A 20,754-nucleotide genomic window follows, 5' to 3' on the forward strand; every position below is an offset into this window, starting at 1 on the left:
GTCACCTTCCTTCTACCTGTGGATGACATTTACACCAACCGCCCAGTTCTGACCAAACACCAGGAAGAGCCTAAAACCACTGAGCTGGCCCCCATAACTGAGACTGATTCGTGAAAGAACTTGTGAATACTTTGGCCGTTGCCATGGGACAAAATGCAGACATGAACCGAGCCTTTGTCCGCCTGAACCGGGTTAAGCCTCTTCATCTAGGTCAACGTAGACCGGGGTCTCAATGAGTGAGCCAGCAGACCGATTTCATCACACCTGACCACACAAACTGAAGACTCTGGTTACAGGGGTTGTTTTCATCTGGCCATGGCAATCCAGGCCTGGCCAACAGCGATGAGACAGCGGGGCCCTCTGGAGCGCGGATCAGATGTCTGGACTCCTCTTCACAACCTGGGCTGTCGTTTGGGAGTGAGACATACACCTGCGGATGCGACCCTTTTACGGACAGTTGTGGTCACTGACTCAGGCCTCGTGAGCAACATCAGACTCATTATTTATTCATCCTCGTTTCTTTTCACATTGTAAACTGAAATGGGTGGTTGAAGGGCCATGTGTGTGTTAAAACATATGACCTATTTTCTTGACAGTGTCCATAAAGAGTGTATTTTTTTTAGTCTAAATCACACACTGTAGTCTCTACTTTAATGTATGGAAGGCTCCTTGTAAATAAACCAGTGTTTGGCAGACTTATATGAAAATTAGGCACCTTTAACAGTCATTGTAAGCTATTACCTGTGACATATGCAGTGTTACGTATTGTTTTGACAAACTTTAAGAAGCTCATTTAGTGTTACAATTATATTTCACCATAATCCTTATAATGGGGTTAGTTTAAATTTTCTGAATAATACGGCAGTATCACATTTAAGTATTTATAAGACTGGATATACAGCTGCATGTTGAGTTGTGAAAACAAATTCCACCAGAGGTAAAGTGGTTCACACTAGTAAAAAGGTGGCTTTTGAAGCTCACATTTTCTGCACTAATGTTTTTCTCATTGTTTTTGGCTATAGCTGAAACTCAGGAGCCTGCACACTGAGAAAGGTATTAGCTAGAATGTTTGTACTTTTTAATCTTCTGCTTTACAAAAGAGTAAACATAAAGCAACTGAACTTCAAAAAACTACTTTTTATATAAAGTAAGTGCAAACCAGTTAACCTGTGGCTGGATATACTGCAGATTTTGCTGGTTTGAATGCACCTTCACCATGATCCTTCAGTGATCCTTCACCATATTTCATGAAAACAAATGCATGGCCACTTTACTAAATACTTTTACCTTCTGTGCTCATAACATTCATTGGGAGACAGTCACTGACAGCACAAACGTATTTATCATTTAGTACATACTCTGCATGAGCCACAAGAAAAACATATACTGTTAACTTAAACTTTGATCTGCTACATCCAAAGTATTACATATTTACTAAAGGGAAACCCTGACAATGCAGAGAATCTAGCTATCTGATGTTATACATAGTGAGAAGATACCATCTAAAAAAAAAAGGCTTCTCAACGAGTGGTGTTCAATAGCAATGGCAGAGTTAAATACGCTACACCTTGGTTGATAAATATATACAATCAGCCATTCAGCAAGTAATTACTAGATCACAGGACTTCACAGAACTTCACAGAACCTGGTTCTGGTGTGTTTGCTTTGATTGTTTCTTTCTTCAGCAGCATTAATCAAGTGTTGTTCACTGTCCAGTCCATCCGCATTTCTCTCTGTGTGTTTCCCTTCTGTTTGTCCAAAGCCGTCCGTATCGTTTAACCCATCGAATGCTCCATCCGCTGACTGATCATCAGTGTGCAGGCTTCCGTAGGTCTCTGCGTCTCGGGGCTCTCCATATTTCATAGGGATTAAGCAAAGGTCATCCCTCTGAAAATCTATGACAGAGGAAAAAAAGTGAGTGAGAGAGGAAAAGAGATTGATGTGTGGCTGATTTAAAAAAAAAAAAAAAAGAAAAAGAAAAGGTGGGACAATAAAAAAAAACCAAAAGACTTTCTATTAAAGGTCCTTGTTCCTCAGTTTAAAGCACACAATGTAAATCAGTAGATGTAGAATTAGAAGAATTTTTCAAGATACCAAACAGACCTGGTGTGTGGAGACCTGGCTGGTAGCTCATCCGGCTGTCCTGCCGTCCAGCCCCACCCTCTAGGTCTGAGAGACCCATAATCTGCTGCTCGCTGACTCCTAAGTTTCTTTCAAGAAAGTAAGTGGTCATCCTGCCCTTCCCCTTCACCTTAATCTCTCCTCGCTTCTGGATAGAAAAGCTTTTTTTCTCCAGAGCCCTGAGAGATATGGAGGATGTAGAAATAAAACCGGGAATCAGGAAGGAGACATCAAAGGGTTCGCGGTATCTGTCAAAATGTGTATGAACGCATTTGTTTTCATGCTTGGATGCATGTATCCTCACTGGTACACGGTTGGGCTCAAATGGATCTTGTCGGGGAGGCCGTGACTCTCCATGCGAGAGGCGGTGTTGACGGTGTCGCCAAACAGACAGTAGCGAGGCATCTTCTCCCCAACTACTCCTGCCAGCACAGGACCACTGTGGAGACCCACGCGGATCTAAAACGAGCAGAGAAAGCCACGACAAGTGCTGTGCAGGAACAGCACTAAAAATGGTCATGTAAGAAAACCTAGCATAAATGAAATCCTCCTCAGTTCGTTAGACAGCAAATTATCAACACATTTATTTGAGAAATGGAGCACAAGCATTCTTGCACCTGAATGGGTCCTCCTGTCACAGGGTTAATAACCTCCCTGGCAGCCAAAATCATACCCAGGGCAAAGTTGGCCACCCTCTCAGCATGGCTGGAGACAGGTATAGGAACCCCACCTACCACCATATAGGCATCGCCTATAGTTTCAACCTGAGAAAACAATAATTCAAAAAGTATGACTACTAAAATTAAACGTGACTTAAATAATGCCCTCTAGTGCTGAGTTAAAAACAAACTTACGAATGATTATTCTTGTCTATGTGTGTGAAAAGATTAAATTTTGTTGTGTGTACCTTGTAAACACTGTGCACAGTTGTGAGTCGGTCGAACCGGAGGTACATGGAGTTAAGCATGTGGACAATTTGGATGGGTTCACACAGGGAGCAGATATTCGTGAAGGTCACCACATCACTGAACAGTACGGTGCACTCTCTAAATTCACCTGTAGGATGTACAAACATATGTACAGACACACAGTAGTCACATCAGATACAGTTATAAACAGAAACACTCTGATTACTGAATGTTTTTAGCATTTACATTTCCTTAACCTGCTTCTACTGTCTTGCCCTCTTTGAGCTGGTTGGCTACATGCTTGGGCAGCATGGCGTACAGCAAGTTCTCGGTCTTTCTCCTCTCCTCCTCCAGGTGCTGAGACAGGAGGCGGAGCTCCTCTTTCTTCCTCTCCAGCTGATTAGACAGCTCGATTTCTGCCAGCCGCTGCTGATTGAGCAGGATGAGGTCGCGGGTGACGTCGTGCGGTGCGATGTCAGAAATGTGCATGTCTCTCTCCTCCAACTCCTGAAGGCTTCTCAGGAGAGGAGAGGCTTGATAGAGCATACAGCCCAGGGAGGGCATCCAGATCATCTGACCTGGAGACAAAGGACATTGAAAAGTTATGACAGGTTTATGTATAAGTTGCTAATGACAAAGAGATAGCAAGTACTCTTCGATTACATCCACTTTTTGTACCTTTACCTCTGAGCTGCAGCATAGGCCTGTCCTTCCACGCTTCAGGCATTGTGTCCCTGCGTGTCTGCAGGACAAAGGGGCTGTTGATGAACTTCCTGATGCTGGAGATGGTGAAGGTGACCTCGGGATGCACGATGCTGAAGTACTGGTCCAGATGGATGCTCGTGGTCTGGAGCCCAGGGACAATCCTCTGGAGGTTCACCCCCGCCTGGTGCACCACCAGCTGCCTCAGACACCACAAGGATCACTCCAGTTAATTTAATATGATCCAATTACGCATTATTAAAGGTTCATTCTCTTGATTTTTTTTTTACCTGCTCATTGAAGACTATATGGAAAGGAAAAGCATGGCAGAAAGTCTTCAGATCAATGTTAAGGGTCATAGGATACACTGGCTCAAAGCCCCTCAATAGTTTGCCTGTACGGGTAGAAAAAAGGGGGGTGAAGATTTCTAACTTTTTGCAAATAAAGATTCACATATACAGGTATGCGAATACCCTGTTGCCTGTCATGGCTAAAAAGCATGGAACCTCTCTACCTTCTACTCCGTGTGTATGTTTCTGAATGTCTGTACCTTTCCCAAGGCGAACCAGCCCCCTAATTGTCTCCCAGTGACTCCTGTTCATGGAGAAACTGATACTGGATCTCTTTGGATGAACAGCCTGAGGACACAGAGAGCAAAGAGTTAAAATTTCACTATGACCAGTAATTTTTTTTTTTTTTTTTAGGGCTTATCTTTGCCACATTATCTCTTAGCTTCTGCACAGTTGCTTTACAAAATGATTTTTTTTATCTTCTTTTTTTTTTTTTTTAACAAAGAGAACGTATAACACAGATCATGAATTGAACCTCTTTGATCCAGATCATGGCATTACAGCTGTTAGCCAAAGGCTGGAGGGACCGGGTCCTCGGAAAAGGCCCAGTTTTACTGCTGGCCACACTGGACCTAGCAGCAGCAACAGCTGGCCACTGTGTAACAAGGAAAACCACATGCTCCTTCTTCCCAGTTCTCTCCAGCTCCTCGAGCTGGTTGACAATTTCCATCGTTATCTCACTGTTGAAAAAATCTTTTGCGACAGCTCCAATAATTCCTGCAAAAGAGAACCCTGTCACTTGCTCTGCACAAAAAACAAAAAACAAAACAAAAAAAGTCACCAATTGGTGGCAAAATTCTGAGAATAATGGAAAGGGAATGTGATTTTATTTACCAGGAACGATGTGGCATAGTCCTCTGCGGTCTGAATAATAGTGGAGAAGCATGGTGCCATCAGGGTTCCTCTCTACACGAAATGATGGTGCATTCATCTCCTGCAAGAGCAAGAGCCAAGCCGTGAAGCCCGAACCAGTGTTTTTCTTCCCCAGACAGACATAAAAACCAGCGGGCTAAGAAACCAGAGACGGAACAACCACGCGAATAGGCGTGGGGGGTCGGGCACCTTGTAGGAGAGGGCGAGGTAGCTATGAAGTGCATCCAAATTCTCAGTGAATTCAAACAAATCTCCCCCCAAGGTCCGCAGCATGTGATCGTAGCCGGAACGTTTGCAGAACTCAAAGAAATGTTCCCCAAACTGCCTCAAGACCACCTCCGGCTTGGCTCCTGTCGAAAGAACAAAAGCAGGGTGTCGCGTGCAAGCGGAATTATCCGAGAATGTCTGATTTTTGCAGACTGCATGTGGAAAACGTGGGGACACGCGGGAAACGATTTACCCAAAAGCGTGCAGGCCGCCGACACTAACTGTATAGTGATTTCGTCTTTATAGACTTCGTATGTCAGGAAGGTATCCCGGGCTCCAGCTTCATCCCTGAACATGACGGCGATGGTTTCGAGGAAGGATTTATTACACAAAGTAATCAGCAGTGATTTAAAAAAACAAAAAGTCAAGCCTGTAAAAAAAACTTCTTATCTGCCAATGAAAGGGATTTTACTTTTACCTGAGCTTGACCCACGTCTCCTCGCCAAACTTCTCAACTACCAGCGATTTCAAACAGGTGTTAATAAATCCATACTGTCGAGAAGACAAGGGAAGCACAGCGTCAAGGGAGGGGGGGTGTAATTCTGCAGAGCAACGACAACAAAACACGAGCCTGCCAGAGGCAGCATACCATATCTTTTGCCAGGTTCGAGGGGCGGTTGGTCCGCCAGCCACCTTTTTCCGTCAGGGGTGTCTTCGGCACGTCGCTCCCTGCTCTCACCAAACGAGGCACCACGCCCCCCGACGCCGACAAAAGCCCGCGCGTTAGGCTACACGTTATCACTCTACGGGGACTGCCTTTAGGACACGGCAGGGGACAAGGACGGGCCGGGACCGAGACCTCCCCCGTGGGGGGCTGTCCGGTCCGGTCAGGTGCTGAAAGCAGCGGTTGGTCCTGCGGCCTCTCCTGTGCTGGAGACCGACAGGTTCTCATATAAGCCGACGATAACATCTGTATGGGGGCTTCAGAAATAACCTGTTATTGAAGTCTCATATGCTGTAAGTGGCAGTAAAGTATTTTTATGAATATCGACTTGTTGAACATCCTCAGAAAAGCTGTGCTAGGCTACTTCTTTGAAACCTTGGGGGAATCAAACAATTTGCGGGTGATTTGATTCAGCTGAGCACATAGGGCCACACATATTTTTGTCACACATATTGTCACTGTGCTCACGGTGTACAAAATATTCCGGAAGGTCTCAGTTAATTAATCACTTAATTTTGTTTGCCATATATTTTTAAATACCAGATAAGTACAAAGTTCTCTGATCATATTTATCAACAGAAATTGTATTTCACATTCGTAGTAATTCATCATGTTATATTACCAGATAATACACAATTAAAGTAACAGGAATCATCTTAAACACTGAAATATTACAATGTTATTTGATTTTGCTCCATTGTGAGTGAGATGTTTGCGTGAAAGTATAGTGATTTTTAAACATTTTAATGGTAAAGTATGCTAAGGCTTAACACAGCCTGAGGATTAGATTTGATTTAAGGTCTTTGTGATTTTATTGAAGTCTCATGTTTACTGACCTCATGGTGCCAGTAACACAGCAGGATACAGATGCAAGGGCACAGTGGATCACTGCAACATCTTCCAAAAAGACTGTAGACTGTGGTAATATGCAAACATACTTTATTTCGCACAGAAATACATTTTCACTCAAAAATAAGCTACCCATGATTATAAAAGGTAACGAAATCTTCCTACATACTGTATACTTGTAGAAATAATTACAAATATTATGTCTGCATTCACACACACACACACACACACACACACACACACACACACAGGGAGTTCCTTCCGCACATCATTACGCTAATCAAATTGCAGAAATATGAACCCCTCTGTTTCATCATTGCAGTTTTCTATACACTACCAATGGCTGCTGCGTCCACTTTGTATGAAATGTGAGAATCTGTATCTATCAAGCAAACCCAGAAATGTTTTACTACTATGAAACTTTACATCTGGTAATTTTCTGGGACTCTTTAAGTCCAGGTTATCCATTACAATAAAATTTTTCAGGCACGCACTCGATGTTCAGTTAGACAGATAGCTAAGCTGCGATTATGAACGTTCATGCCCTCTGCTGCTAAAAGACTTAAAAATCGATAATAAAATAAAATAAATAAAAAATAAAAAAAATTAGTCCAGGCAGATGTTTGAGTCAGTGTCCTCCAGGGAACAAAAACACAGTTTCTTTAATGATATTTGTAAAGAGCAAATTTTCTATCATTTAAAGCCCTCTCACTCTTTAAAATGTTCTGAACAGCCATTGGACACTAGGATGACTAATCAAACAATAAAATAATCTTGTTTTGACAAAGTGCTTTTTTAGTTAGACTGGTAGTGACAACTTAGGTCTGGTTTACAATACACAGATTTTTTAGATGCGTTATATCAGGAACAAAAACATTTACTGTTTTTGTTCCTATTAAAAATATATTCTTCTCAAGGGGTCATTGGTCGAATGCTCATGAATAGACACTTGTTTTACAAAAGCTTGTCTGTTGCGTTCATGTAGTGGTTTTTCAGTCAGTGGTTCTGCTGATGGTGAAATAATGGTCATAGGTAGGTAAGAGAGCACCAACAAGATTAATCTTATTTGCTTCCTTTATGTCCTGGTGAGTTTCAGGTCCGTAGTGAGGTCTGCAGAGCTTTCATTTCCCTCAGCAGCCTCAGATTCCTCTTGCTTCTCTCGCCTGGTCTGATTTTGACTGCTCCAGCAGAGCGGCCTCTTGTGGACACTGTGGTAGTAACTCTTACCTCATTCCTACTGTTACGCCTAGAAACGGCTTCCTTTCTTAACTTCTTTATCTAGAGAGAGAGCCAAGAAAAGGTAACAGAAAGGAGTCACGAAACAAAACAAAGCCCTACAATTTGGTTGTGAGTGAACTGAACTGTTTTTGTGTGAAAACCTACCTGGGTTTTGTGTTTGCAGAGCTTACTGATCTGCTCTCCCTTCCTCTCCATTTTCAGCAGCAGCCTCTCCTGCTCCCTCTGAAGTTCTCTTCTTTCCTGTTCCGACACACCGTCCTCCAACTGCCTCGTCAACTCGTCCTGCTCCCTGCAACACACACATGCACACGCGCACGCAGAATAAACACACACTTTTCATCAGCAATTGACCCCTAATCAAGCTCAGATGCTACTACACTCACATGCTCATGAGTCGCAGCTCCTCCTGTAGAGCTTGCAGCAGCTCTGACAGCTCCTCCCCACTAGTGGAGGAGGAAGAAGAGAAACTGTCTGAATGCCTGCGGTTAACTGTCTCAGAGCTGTCGGCGTTGTTAGAGAGGACGCGGCTGTTGCAGAGGCGTGGCTGGTGTCGCTTCAGGAGAGACAAAACTGACTGTACGTTTGCTCTGACTGAGTGGCTGCAGCCTACTGACTGAGAGCCAGGTAGTAGAGGGAAAAGAGTCAAAGAGAGACAGGGAAAACCGGTGTAAGGGAAGTGCGGCATTGAAAACTTAATACCATTTTATTCCAACACTTAAACCACAAATGGACATATGCCCATACTACCGTTCCAGCAACAAAAGGCACGTCTCTGAGGCTCAGTCTATAGTGTGGCTGTGTGTAGGTCGACTGCTGTGGTGAAAATTTCTGGGAAGAGAAAATCAGCATAAAACAGGAAAATGCAAATTTGGGAAAACAAAGTATTTAAAAAGTTGGATGCTTTTTTTTTTTTGAAAGAAAAGAGAACATTTTTGAAATTTAACAAACGCACTTGAATTTCTTCCTACTTGATTGAATATGACATTCACAGATGTACTAACACTGTAGAGAGGCACTCAGCTGCAGCTGTCTTGTCAAATTTGTTCAAAAATTTGCTTATAAATAGGGGAAGTGACATTCTCAGTCCGGTCAAACAGAAAACCTTGAACCACCCCTTTGCAGGTCTTAACCTTTGAGTTGGACTTCTCTTTGGACTGTGTGGTGGACAGGCCAGGTGACACTGACTGCAGCAGGATCCTATTGGCCTCCAAACCTGTCTGTATCTGAGAAAAGAAAAAAAAACCCCCACCACATACAAAAAAATGATGCATAAGCATGTGTGTGGACATTTCAACATCATTTACATTTAGCGTACAGTAGGTAAAACAAAACTAAGCTTCCTTTCAGGTATAAGAAACATTACAACCTGCCAATAGTGAATGAAAATGGTAGCTAAAGAGAAATACGAATGAATGTCTCATTACCTGGTTGGCCTTATCCTGGATGAGCTTTCTCTGGTGCTCCTCCTCCTGCAGTTTCCTCTCTAACTCACAAATCTTCATCTGACATATTCAGACACACACAGTCATCATTACTGTGTTAATAATAAGAGGAATAATTTACAAACTTACTTTTTACTTGTCACTGCAGACTTGTGATTAAAGCATGAACTAGCTGTTCACCATTATTCTGGCTAAGTAAGGCCATACCCTTTGCAATATTTCGGAGATATAAAAATACGTTTTGGTCAATCTGTGGATTTGTGATTTAAAAAAAATCACAATATAAGATAACACTCTTCTGTAACCTCTGAAAATGATCTGAAGAACCAGAGAGATTGTCCTATATCAGTGGTTCCCAGCCTTTTTGGCTTGTGACCCCTCATCACAGGTAAGGGCCTTGTGTGGACAATGGAAGTTCAATCAAAGAGAGACTTTTCCTATTTAAATTTGTAGGATCTTCAGAGTCCCGAAGAAGTCGTATCCATTACTTCGCAAGAAAAAATTAAAGTCAGAAAATGAAATCATTTTGAGCTAATGAGATATTTTATATTTATTTTTCTTATCCCTTTAGTCAACTTGTGACCCCTCAAATTTATCTTGGGGCACACAAGGGGGTCCTGAGCCCCAGGTTGGGAACCATTGCCCTAGATTCTTGGATAATGTCTGTTCTTTGGCCACAGGTATTTCTGTCTTGCTCTCACTGAGATTTTGAAAGTTATTTCCCATCCATTTTTTAACTGTATAATAAATTTACGATTTTGTGTTTCACTGGCATAGCCATGGAAACTGACATTATGCTCATCTATGACAATATGCTCTTCCTTATGACAACGATAAGAGCGTGGCACCTTCGCAGCTCAGTACACGTTTTATACCATTTTAACAATTTAAATTTCACTCTCTCTTTATACGTACCTCAGCATTGTTCTGTGTGCGTGTTAGCCTGAGATACTCCTGCTCCAGTCGCTCCAGCTTCTCCAACTGGGCATGCTCAGACACTCTGTCAGTCTGTCGATCAGCTAACTTGGCTGTATCTGTGGAAACCTGACAGAGTGGGGAGCAATTAATACAAATCTACATATTTACTGACTCACACATGACAGCCTCTTACTCAGGATTTTTAAGTGAAGAGTCTTAACCCTATATCACAGCCTTTGACACCACGAAACACTGGGTTAACCTGTTGTTTGACCAGGCCGTTCCTGTCTGCCTTCGCATTGCGCAACATCCTCCTCATGTGATCCAGCTGTCGCTCCAGCTTCACACAGCGAGACTCGGCAGCAGCAAGGTGGGTGATCAACACTGAGTAGAATGAAGGTGCACCGTGTGACACAGAGAAGTAGAGAGATGAGGAGAAAAAAAAAAAAAAAAAAAAAATCAAGATGCAAAGAAATGAATAGATGTAACAATGATGTCAATTAAAGTCAATTAAAAGCTTATGACATTATTATCATTATATCTTAATCATATACTCACCTTGGTTACAGTTGGACGGGTCCCTCATTTGTCTCTCTGTGTCTGTCTGATTATTTAAGAGTCTCTGTGTGACTTTCCCACTCTGCAGATGTGTGTGTTGTGCGTCTTTGCCTACAGTTTGCGGACCAAGTTCTGCGTGTCCTTTCTCCAACTCCAACCTCCTGATCTTATCCTGGAGGTTCCTCAAAGCAGATAAGATCGCTGCACACACACACACACACACACACACACACACACACACACACACACACACACACACACACACACACTAATGAATTGTGTGAGAGAGACTGGAACAAGAATGTGATGGATATGGATATATACTGATAGAGCTCAAACATATTCAGAGCATGGTTACAGACATAGAGTAATAAGATATGATTTTAAATTTTGGATGGAAGAAGAAATGGGTAGTATAGGGGCTTAGAGAGGATAATGTGAAAGAATGAATAGATGTCGGTGAAGCTGAGACATTCAAGTAGGGCGGCATCATGTTACACATGTAACCATGGAGCTCTGAAACACTGCGATACCTGTATGGAAACATTGTAAAGGGAATACATCCCACACATACGAGACACAGATGCACAAAAATTAAGCTTACCTGCACTGCTGGTCTCTGGGAATGCCTTGCTGGGTAATGATGGGCGACATGACTGATGTGTGCGTGCCTGGGGTGTGTGATGCACAAGTGTGTTGATGAAGGGACGGTGAGCAGGATACTCTTTATGAGATGGCAGGGACAGGCTGCCAGGTGCTATTCCACTGGGTGGGGGTGGTGGAGGACAGAACTCCTGCACAGAAAAACAGGGCTAAATGTTGAGCAGCATTCACAGTAGATGGGAAAATATTAGATCTCTCCGGTATATCTTCAATACTGACATCTACACTATATCAGCGACGGAGATATTGTAGTGTAGAGAGCCATCTCATCATGAGCAGTGACCCGCAAATGAAGCAGAGCAAGTGAAATAAATATGAGCTCAAACCTTTAATTCAGGCTCTAACTGAACTCAACGTTACAGCGTGATTTGTTTGTCCTCTTCAAGTCAAGCCCAACACGTTAAGGACAAACTTCAGTGATCTCACAGGTCTGCAACATCAGCTGGTCTGAGTTGTAGCAACTGCTGCTAGGTAGCTTTCCGTGTAGTCTAGCTAACTCTGCTGCCTAAGTGAACAGCTGCAAACACATGTCACGCTTCCCTTTAAGTTAATTTAAATAAAATCTAGTACAGCTACCTTCTCCCGCGAAGCATCGGCAGCGGCTGTTTTTGACAGAGTCTCCATTGAAATGCAGCCAATCCAGTCTGCCTCGCTTGTGTTGAACCAGGGAGTCAATTATGCAAAATATGCTATTGCTATCTTAATACAAAACTATAGTCAAACAATTTTTAGTTACGACTTACAGCTTGCTAGCTAGGGCCGTTTCCACAGTTGCCAGCGCTAATGTGGGTTGGGAAAAGAAAACATCACTCGGCAAGCCACACAACCCGGGGTTTCTGGGGTGGCTGAATCATATTTTTCCCAGGCTGGCCCGCCAGGCGCTGCGTACGTAAACGGGAGCGCTATTTTTGAGGGGCGGATAGCTCGGTGGCGCGCTATGAATAAAACAAATGCACGTCGCTTTCTAACCGGAAGTGTAGTTTTTCCTCCGCGGAGAGTGTACAGTTTGGAACGGCGATGCTTCAGAATTAAACTACAATAACTCTGAGCCTTTTGTGAGGGGCGGGGAGTGGGTTTGCAGGACTTGCCGGGATTTTATGGCAAATCGTGTAGTTTTAAGGCTTCACAGGAGGTGGGTGGCAAGCTACGATTTTTCCACGTTGTAGTTTATAACAAACAATTGTCAAAGCTACACAGGCATAGGAATTGTTGGTTGGACCCAGTGAGTTCGGAAACACGTCTTCGTGTTAGTTATCGCATTGATACCTTTGCACCCATGGGCTTCTAGCATAAGTGAAAGCTAACCCACCATCTTCGCAGTAACTTCAAGTAACATTCAGTGACATGTTACTGTTAGCTACCACTTTACGAACGGATTATTAGTTAGCTAGCTATCACACAATATAATGTAATAGTTTGAAATGTATCTTGAAGTGTATTGCTCGGTGAACCTGATACAATAAACATGTATTTCTATTAGAAATCCTGACAAAAATTACAGTAATGCTTTAGTGACCATTTTTATTATTCAAGTCAACTCTTTACTTACTTAACCGTAGTATGCGGTATTGTCTTGCTCTGTCCATATATATATATATCAACGTTAAATTTTTATTAGTATTTGCATTTGTCCATTCGATATATATGTAGCATCTCTGAGATGTATCTCACGAGCACTTCTGTAATTTTATAGACAAGATGTTCATGGCTAAATGTGTTTTCTGCAGGAGAAGCCTTTTGCTGACCACCTGTCTGGTGTAATCGGATCTCTCATTTTCCCACACCATCATGTCCTCTGAGAACACCTTGTGAGTCTGTTTGAATTATTACTATTTTTAAAATAAATTCTCAAACCAAATATATTGAGATTGTCCTTTTTGGTTATTAAAAGAGCTCCTAACATTTCCCAGTGAATAATGAATAATGTTTATATCCAGGACATGGCCAATGCAGTCTAATGTACAGGTGCATCCAGTTTCAGAACAATCTAATCTAAATGATCTGTATTTGTTTTTAATGATAGTATTTTCTGCTGTATTTCTAGGGACGATGAGAATACCTTCAAGATCCTGATTGCTACAGATGTTCACCTCGGTTACCTAGAGAAGGATGCAATCCGCGGCAATGACTCTTATAACACACTGGATGAGATCCTAAAATGTGCCAAGACAAATCAGGTACATACAAGTTGAGTGATGTGTTTGTTTATGAGGTCAGATGGATGATTTAACATTAAATCAGATTCAGGTCTATCTCTATCTGCTGGAATGGACAACCCCACAGACTACCTGTCTTAAGTGCCCTCTGATTTGCATATTTATTTGTTTGCAGGTAGATTTCATCCTGCTGGGTGGAGACTTGTTCCATGAGAACAAGCCATCACGGCGATGCCTCCACAACTGCATCACCATGCTCAGACAATACTGCATGGGAGACACGCCCATACAATTCAACATCCTCAGTGACCAGACCGTCAACTTCAACACAACCCAGTCAGTCCCTCTGTCTGTGTGGTCATTCCTTCCTACTAATGCTGTTGAATGAAGGTTTTATTAATATTGTTGTGTGTGTATTTGCGTGTGTATGTTGATACACACATATGATGTGTTGTAGGTTCCCCTGGGTTAACTATCAGGATGAAAACCTGAACATCTCTATTCCTGTGTTCAGCATACATGGCAACCATGATGACCCAACTGGGGTGAGTTGCCTCCAGTATTAGAGAATTTATTATATCACACTAATATGCAAGCATGTGTATTTTTGTGTGTCTTGTGCCTTTGTATTTGTTTGTTTCTGTGTAATGGTGTCTTTCTTTCCCCAAGGCTGAAGGTCTGTGCGCGCTGGATCTGCTAAGTGCTTCTGGTCTGGTCAATCACTTTGGTCACTCCCAGTCAGTGGAGAGGATAGAGATTAGTCCCATTCTCATGCAGAAAGGCAACACGAAGCTGGCATTATATGGTCTCGGTAAGTGTGTGTTTTGTATAATCTTTGTCTGCATTCTTCTAGGTTTAGTAAAAGCTGTTAATTGAAAATTGTTGTTTCAGTCAAAATTGTGTGTGTGTGTGTGTGTGTGTGTGTATGTGCAGGTTCTATCCCAGATGAGCGCTTGTACAGGATATTTGTCAACAACCAGGTAACCATGCTTCGACCCAAAGAAGACCAAGATGAGTGGTTTAACCTCTTCACCATCCACCAGAACAGGTGTGTGCATGCATGTGTATGTTGTTGGAAATCCATTAGGAGGGAAGAGCTTTAAATTATAGTCATATAATAACAAATTTCTAAATATTTAAGTTGCACATGTAATTCAAAGACTGTTTTACACTAATCTTCAGTCAGAATGCAGGATGTGTGTTGCGAGGGAAATTATGGCATCGAAGATTAAAGCGTTTTTAAGAAGGTGAATGATAGGTTGCTTTGTTCATAGATTGGGATGTTTTTACTGCATTGATATAAGTATCTTTACTACATTATCTCACACAGTTTTTTTGTTGTTTTTAGGAATTAAACAGCTGTGTTCTCCACTATGTGTTGTTTTTGTTTTGTCTTTCCTCGGTGTGTCTTCCGTCTAGGAGTAAGCACGGTCCCACAAACTACATTCCCGAGCAGTTCCTCGATGACTTTCTTGACCTGGTGGTGTGGGGACACGAGCACGAATGTTTGATAGCACCCGCCAGAAATGAACAACAGCTCTTCTACGTAACCCAGCCTGGCAGCTCTGTAGCGACCTCCCTGTCCCCCGGAGAGGCTACCGAGAAGTACAAATAAATACACACCCACAGCCCCACCCACACACCCACACACAGTGAATGATAGTCTCCATATTCTGAGTGTGTTTTAAACTTATCAAGTAGCTAAACCACTGCTTGTGTGTATCCAGGCACATAGGGCTTCTGAGGGTGAAGGGTCGTAAAATGAACCTGCAAAAGATCCCCCTAAAGACGGTGCGTCAATTCTTAATCCAGGATGTGGTGCTGGATGACTACAAAGACCTCTTCACACCTGATACACCCCAGGTCACAAAGAAGGTGGAGGACTTTTGCTATGCAAAGGTAAACCTAAAGTCACCATCAAACATAAAGAGCCAGTCTAATACTTATTGCTCAGTCATCTTACCCTATCTTTCCCTCTTTCATTCTGGTATCGGCAGGTCATAGAGATGTTAGAAGAAGCCGAAAGAGAAAGGCTTGGATGTCCACTTACCCCAGAGAAACCCCTTATTCGCCTGAGGGTAAGATGGACATACTTGCATCATGTGCACACACCTTCATTTTCACACTTCATTCAAATTCTTCAACTTCATCGCCTTCCCCAGGTGGATTACAGTGGAGGCTTTGAGGCGTTCAACACTTCTCGCTTCAGTCAGAAGTTTGTGGACCGCGTGGCCAACCCAAAAGACATCATTCACTTTCTCAGACGCCGTGAGCAAAAGGATGACTTCAAAGGTCTGGCACAGACTAAATGCACAGCTATGGGCCTACAGTATACACCATAGATTGATGACATGCTTCAATCTCTGCGCTTTTTAGATGAGGTCAATGTTGACTACAGCAAGCTGTTAAAAACCACAGCAGTTGAGGGACTGAGAGTGGAGGACCTGGTTAAACAGTACTTTGAGGCAGCTGAGCAGGTACTGTACATACATGCATTTACATTCACATACTGACAGGGTATCATAACCCTTATTTTCAACTGCTGTGCATCTACCGTGTATTCTTTTGAAAAGTGTGTCTGCATATCTTCACAGACCGTACAGCTGTCGCTGCTGACCGAGCAGGGCATGGGGAAGGCAATTCAGGAGTTTGTAGACAAAGATGAGAAAGATGCCATCCAAGAGCTGATCACTTACCAGCTAGAGAAGACACAGCGCCACCTGCAGGCCAGAGGAGTAACTACAGAACAGGATATAGATACAGAGGTAAGGGGGTGTGGGATGCATCGGAAGTGGAGCAAATGACTTAAATGTTGTATGATAATAATGATGATGATGATAATTATAAACTTTACTAATACAGCACTTTTCAAAAACAGTTACAAGGTTCTTATATGTGTCTGTCTTTATAAGGCTGCATATTTTTATATTAACAGGTCCGGCGATTCAAAGACTCCAAAAAGAACACAACTGAGGAGGAGAATGAAATCAGAGAGGTAAGTGTGTTGAATGCACACAGGCCTGAAACTTTGCATCTCTTGCAATGTCTACCTGTGTGCTCTTCTTTCTTTCTTTCTCAGGCTATCAACAGAGCCAAAGCTCACAGATTGGAGCGTGGTGATGAGCCTTTAGACCCGGATATATCCAGGGAATTTACTGATGTTGCTATGGACTATGACGAGGGCTCGGTCCCCTTCCCTTCAACCACGCGAGGTAGAGGGCGAGGAGGAAGGGGACGGGGTGGCCGGGGGAGGGGGAGAGGTGAGTTATCGTTACTATCTGTCACAAATATGAAGTGAGAATAGAAGCACGGACAGAAACAAAGTGGAAACAGGGGAAGTAGATCTTCCAAAGTTTTATTCAAGAATGTAAGCTCAGTACAAAAATATGTCTCAGAGCAAACACGCCACTGAGTGCCTCGGTGGCAGGTTACACCAAACATAAGCCGTTTTCTCGTATGAACTGGAGTATCAGGTCTGGACATTGTCCGGCATTGCCTTTTCACACATGTTGCACACAACAGGAGATTGTCTGTGTCAGACGTGTTCTCACACACTGGAAATACTCCGCTTGGTTTAGGTGAAGGTGGCGTCTGGGTAGAGTGTGCAGGGAGCAGGAAATCACAGTGTTTTGTTTATAATGAACATCCGAGTCTCTTGCCGTTCCTTGAATTTGTTTGATGATTTTGGCATCAGCCTTTACCAACAGAAATTCACGAATCTCGGCTTCTCTCCAGTTAGACATTTTCATTAGCCTCTTCTTTTAAATGGCCCTTCTTCTTAACCCTCGGATGTTTGTATTCTTCCAGTTTCGCACTAGTCGCATGATAGAAATTTCATCAACACACCCACTTGCTCATCAGTGACATCAGTTAAGTAGAATGTAAACCCATAGGTGTGCAGCCTAGAACAACAGTGGGCTCGATCTATTAGAGGTTAATTGTCATCTGATAAACTCTGACTCGTACAGGTAGTTAATAAAACTCGAATGGTAATATTATAATGTAGATTTTAATACAAACAGTAATGATTTTCTCATATGTGTTGGAGCCTCACTTGAAATTAACAACACTGTTCAGTCGCGCTCTTCTTAAATTCTAGCAGAGGGCAGTCAAAAGTCTTCAGATCCTGTTTACACTCTTTTTCTATTCAACTTTTGGCTAATGATTGTTAACAAGCAGGGACAAAGTCCACTCTCAAGCAAAACTCAGCCCAAATTCAAAGTCGGCTTACAGCTGCAGCTACAGCTGCTTCACAGTAAAAGCCTTCCAGAAAAGACCATTGTGAGTTTCCCAGTATAGGACTATGAAGGAGGGGATGAGCTGCAGTTACTGGGGGCAGATTAGTGTAGGATATTTATGTTTAAACCAGTTAAAAGATGGCTTAAAAACTGCACTTGGACATTTTCCACAGCTTCTACACAAGATAACAAAGTAGGCAACGCTCTTTTAATGGCATGTGACACTAGAATGGCAGAGTGCAAAATCTCATTTTAATTGGGTTCAATTACATTGAATCCAGAAAAGTTTCCGTCTCAAATCATGTTAAAACATAATCCACTTCAACGTTTTGCAGGGTTGGGCCTGATTTTTTTCACTACTGTTAAAGCTAGTTGATGCTAATCTCTTACTCCTGTCATGAATGTGAGAGAGCGTGTGTCATTAAATCCCGGTTCCACTCTTGTTCATCTGTTATTTCAGGTGCAGCTGCCTCAGAACCAAAGCCAGCCGGCCGGGGTCGTTCCCAGAAATCCTCAGCAACAACTCAAAGCAGAAGCATTATGCAAGGTAGGAGAGTGTGAGATTATGTGTGTTAGTATGATGATCTGTAGACATACTAATATGGCAGACAGAGGCATCACAGGGAACGCACAGAAATCTTACTCAGTGTATGAATCTGTTTATTACCACATTTTCCTGCTCCTCATTTTTCAATTTCCTCCTTTGCTTTCACCTTGACTTCTTCTTAACACTACATTCTTCAGCATTTCAAGCTTCATCGCATAGACCATCTCAGACTGGAGCCACCACATCTTACACAAAAGATGAGGTAAGTTAAATGACAACACACACACACACACACACACACACACACACACACACACACACACACACACACACAGCAAACACAATCACCTCCTTATTTTTAATCTGTATGTGATTTGTACCATCCTTCAACCTTTGTTCTCATCTTTATCCATTTCCAGTTGTCCATTGATGACTCAGATGAAGATATCTCTGTCATGAAATCTGCCCGACCCCCTCCAAGGTATGTTTGTTTCGGTCTACAGTGTGGTAGTCAAGTTTTTTAAGGGAGAAAAAATGTAGTGACACACAGAGTATATATTCTGTCTCTCCTTCTTTCCTCCACCAGCCTCGTATTTTGAAAACTATGAGGTTTTTTGTTTTTACCTGGCTCTTTCTCTTGCTTACCACAGACCAGCAACATCGTCATCGTCGTCATCCTTCACCAAGTACAGCTCGCAGGGCCAGAGCCAGTCATCTAAAGGAGTTGCATTTGACGACAGTGATGATGATGATGATGAGGTAACAAGAGTTAAGAAAATTACATAGCAGAAATCTATGGGGTGCAAGCTAAGCAATTTTTTTTTTTTTTTTTTCCATTGGTGAAAAGTCAGTTAAAAATGAATTCCTGATCTCTTATTTATTACATTTCTTTACATTACATTATATTTCATTTACTCTTAATAATACATCATCCATTTTATTTGTGCTTGACAAAAATTAACTTAATTATGCATGATTATTTGAACTTTTCCATGGAAAATGTTTTAATAATTTTTCCATCTTCACCCCTTTCTTTTTTTCTTATTTCAGGATAATCCATTCAAAGGCCCCAGCCATCGTTCACGGAGATAACCATACCTGTGTCTGTTGTGTAATACTTGGTTTTCTAAAAAATCTGTAATTGGTAATTAGGAAGTGAGCTGCTGCAGTATTTTTCTGAAGGACTTCAAAGTGCATGTTTCAGTTTTTTCAGCACTCAGTCTTCCTAATGTTGGCAATAAATAATTACATTGGTAAACTATTGTTTTTTAGAAACTAAACTATTCACCTGTATTGGTGAAATTGCTATGCTAAAGGCTGTTGGGGGGCAAGATGGAGGTTGCTTTCAAACAAACAAGACTTTGCACATGGTCTGCGGGTTTCACAACCTCATTTGCTAGCCACCAGCCAAATGGCGGAGCGCATCTGCTACTGTACATCAACATTGATCAGTGCTGCGTTTTGTCATTGGCCTTTGAAATACTCTGATATTCAGGAATAATAAATGTTTTTTCAAATATTTTCAACTGTCTCTTTGTTTTGTGTCTCCCTCTCAAAGGTTGTGGCTTCAAAGTCAGAGAAAGTCTTGTGTTGGCTGTTGAAGGTGGAAAACTGGTCACACCAAGAAAATGACATTTATCCACCATGGGGGCCGGGGTGGGGGGGGTCTTATGGTGATAGGAGGAATCCTTTTATATTGGTGTTGATAACTTGAAGGTGCATTGCATTTATCAAAATTAGGATATAGCCAAGATGCTGCATAGCGGGGCAGATAATTTGAGACTTCTTCCAAACTCTATTGTTATGTAATAATTTTACAAACTTTAAAATACATTGTCATTTTAAGGTATGTTCCAGACTTCCACAGATTGAAATTTGAGATGAAAATTGTCATTATGCGTTATCTTTGTTCACACTTTATATAATGATTTAAATATATTCTGTTTCCTTTTGTTTCTTTTGTTAACATTGGGTTAGAGGTCGTGCGTTGGGAGGAGGACACTGAATAGAACAAGGAGAGATCCAGTTTCCAGCACATACGCTTGCAAAAAAATATCAAGTCAATTGTGTGACTCAACAATTGTACCAATGGCCAAGTAAAAGAAGAATGTCTTTAATATATTTACAACCTATTTACAAGTATATAAAAATCAACATGTACCATGTATACAGTCAAAAGTTACCAGACGGTGCCATTCACCATACTGTATGCAAACCTTGAGAAAAATCCCATTCATGTATTCTTTTACTTTGCTACAT

The 20,754-nt window shown here is 42.1% G+C and overlaps 3 protein-coding genes across 8 annotated transcripts; 1 reads left to right on the forward strand and 2 right to left on the reverse strand.

Moving 5' to 3' along the window:
- Positions 1-2,126: 2,126 nt before the first annotated feature.
- Positions 2,127-5,874, reverse strand: LOC120792180 (guanylate cyclase soluble subunit beta-2-like). 2 transcript variants are annotated; one of them, XM_040131247.1, is made up of 14 exons: positions 5,811-5,874; positions 5,640-5,713; positions 5,415-5,509; positions 5,144-5,304; positions 4,916-5,015; positions 4,557-4,798; positions 4,282-4,369; positions 4,022-4,125; positions 3,714-3,930; positions 3,287-3,607; positions 3,029-3,177; positions 2,739-2,885; positions 2,426-2,627; positions 2,127-2,300 (listed from the first exon to the last, which is right to left on the reverse strand). In XM_040131247.1, the coding sequence occupies exons 1-13, from the start codon at positions 5,811-5,813 to the stop codon at positions 2,538-2,540; spliced, it is 1,791 nt and encodes a 596-aa protein (XP_039987181.1). In that variant the 5' UTR covers positions 5,814-5,874; the 3' UTR covers positions 2,127-2,300; positions 2,426-2,537. The 2 variants fall into 2 exon arrangements, with proteins under 2 accessions (XP_039987181.1, XP_039987182.1); XM_040131248.1 differs by lacking the exons at positions 5,144-5,304; positions 5,415-5,509; positions 5,811-5,874 and having other exon boundaries at positions 5,640-5,714.
- A 982-nt stretch (positions 5,875-6,856) lies between these two features.
- cep57 (centrosomal protein 57) lies at positions 6,857-12,524 on the reverse strand. 2 transcript variants are annotated; one of them, XM_040130339.1, is made up of 11 exons: positions 12,131-12,524; positions 11,496-11,685; positions 10,892-11,092; positions 10,596-10,717; positions 10,331-10,459; positions 9,398-9,475; positions 9,104-9,196; positions 8,721-8,801; positions 8,357-8,586; positions 8,118-8,262; positions 6,857-8,012 (listed from the first exon to the last, which is right to left on the reverse strand). In XM_040130339.1, exons 1-11 carry the CDS (start codon positions 12,176-12,178, stop codon positions 7,827-7,829), a joined length of 1,503 nt encoding a protein of 500 aa, XP_039986273.1. In that variant the 5' UTR covers positions 12,179-12,524; the 3' UTR covers positions 6,857-7,826. The 2 variants fall into 2 exon arrangements, with proteins under 2 accessions (XP_039986273.1, XP_039986274.1); XM_040130340.1 differs by lacking the exon at positions 8,721-8,801.
- A 26-nt stretch (positions 12,525-12,550) lies between these two features.
- mre11a (MRE11 homolog A, double strand break repair nuclease) lies at positions 12,551-20,123 on the forward strand. 4 transcript variants are annotated; one of them, XM_040130334.1, is made up of 20 exons: positions 12,551-12,686; positions 13,282-13,362; positions 13,599-13,731; positions 13,886-14,046; positions 14,168-14,255; positions 14,380-14,521; positions 14,644-14,758; positions 15,130-15,315; positions 15,438-15,609; positions 15,708-15,788; positions 15,873-16,002; positions 16,087-16,187; positions 16,305-16,475; positions 16,646-16,705; positions 16,790-16,970; positions 18,409-18,495; positions 18,693-18,757; positions 18,915-18,976; positions 19,146-19,253; positions 19,542-20,123. In XM_040130334.1, exons 2-20 carry the CDS (start codon positions 13,343-13,345, stop codon positions 19,585-19,587), a joined length of 2,109 nt encoding a protein of 702 aa, XP_039986268.1. In that variant the 5' UTR covers positions 12,551-12,686; positions 13,282-13,342; the 3' UTR covers positions 19,588-20,123. The 4 variants fall into 4 exon arrangements, with proteins under 4 accessions (XP_039986268.1, XP_039986272.1, XP_039986271.1 ...); XM_040130338.1 differs by having other exon boundaries at positions 19,146-19,254; positions 19,546-20,122; XM_040130337.1 differs by having other exon boundaries at positions 12,675-12,776.
- Positions 20,124-20,754: the final 631 nt, after the last annotated feature.

The sequence above is a fragment of the Xiphias gladius genome, chromosome 7, assembly GCF_016859285.1.
Source record: "Xiphias gladius isolate SHS-SW01 ecotype Sanya breed wild chromosome 7, ASM1685928v1, whole genome shotgun sequence".
Lineage (NCBI taxonomy): Eukaryota > Metazoa > Chordata > Actinopteri > Istiophoriformes > Xiphiidae > Xiphias > Xiphias gladius.

Coding starts and splice junctions, on each gene's coding strand:
- LOC120792180 (XM_040131247.1), bottom strand. Junction 5,510..5,639: donor GAGACGTGGGTCAAGCTCAG/GTAAAAGTAAAA, acceptor CGTCATGTTCAG/GGATGAAGCTGGAGCCCGGG. Junction 5,016..5,143: donor ACCTCGCCCTCTCCTACAAG/GTGCCCGACCCC, acceptor TTGCTCTTGCAG/GAGATGAATGCACCATCATT.
- cep57 (XM_040130339.1), bottom strand. CDS start 12,178: ATGGAGACTCTGTCAAAAACAGCCGCTGCCGATGCTTCGCGGGAGAAG. Junction 8,587..8,720: donor TGCCTTTTGTTGCTGGAACG/GTAGTATGGGCA, acceptor CCTGGCTCTCAG/TCAGTAGGCTGCAGCCACTC. Junction 8,263..8,356: donor GAGCTGCGACTCATGAGCAT/GTGAGTGTAGTA, acceptor TGTGTGTTGCAG/GGAGCAGGACGAGTTGACGA.
- mre11a (XM_040130334.1), top strand. CDS start 13,343: ATGTCCTCTGAGAACACCTT. Junction 13,363..13,598: donor ATGTCCTCTGAGAACACCTT/GTGAGTCTGTTT, acceptor CTGTATTTCTAG/GGACGATGAGAATACCTTCA. Junction 15,610..15,707: donor AGGACTTTTGCTATGCAAAG/GTAAACCTAAAG, acceptor TGGTATCGGCAG/GTCATAGAGATGTTAGAAGA.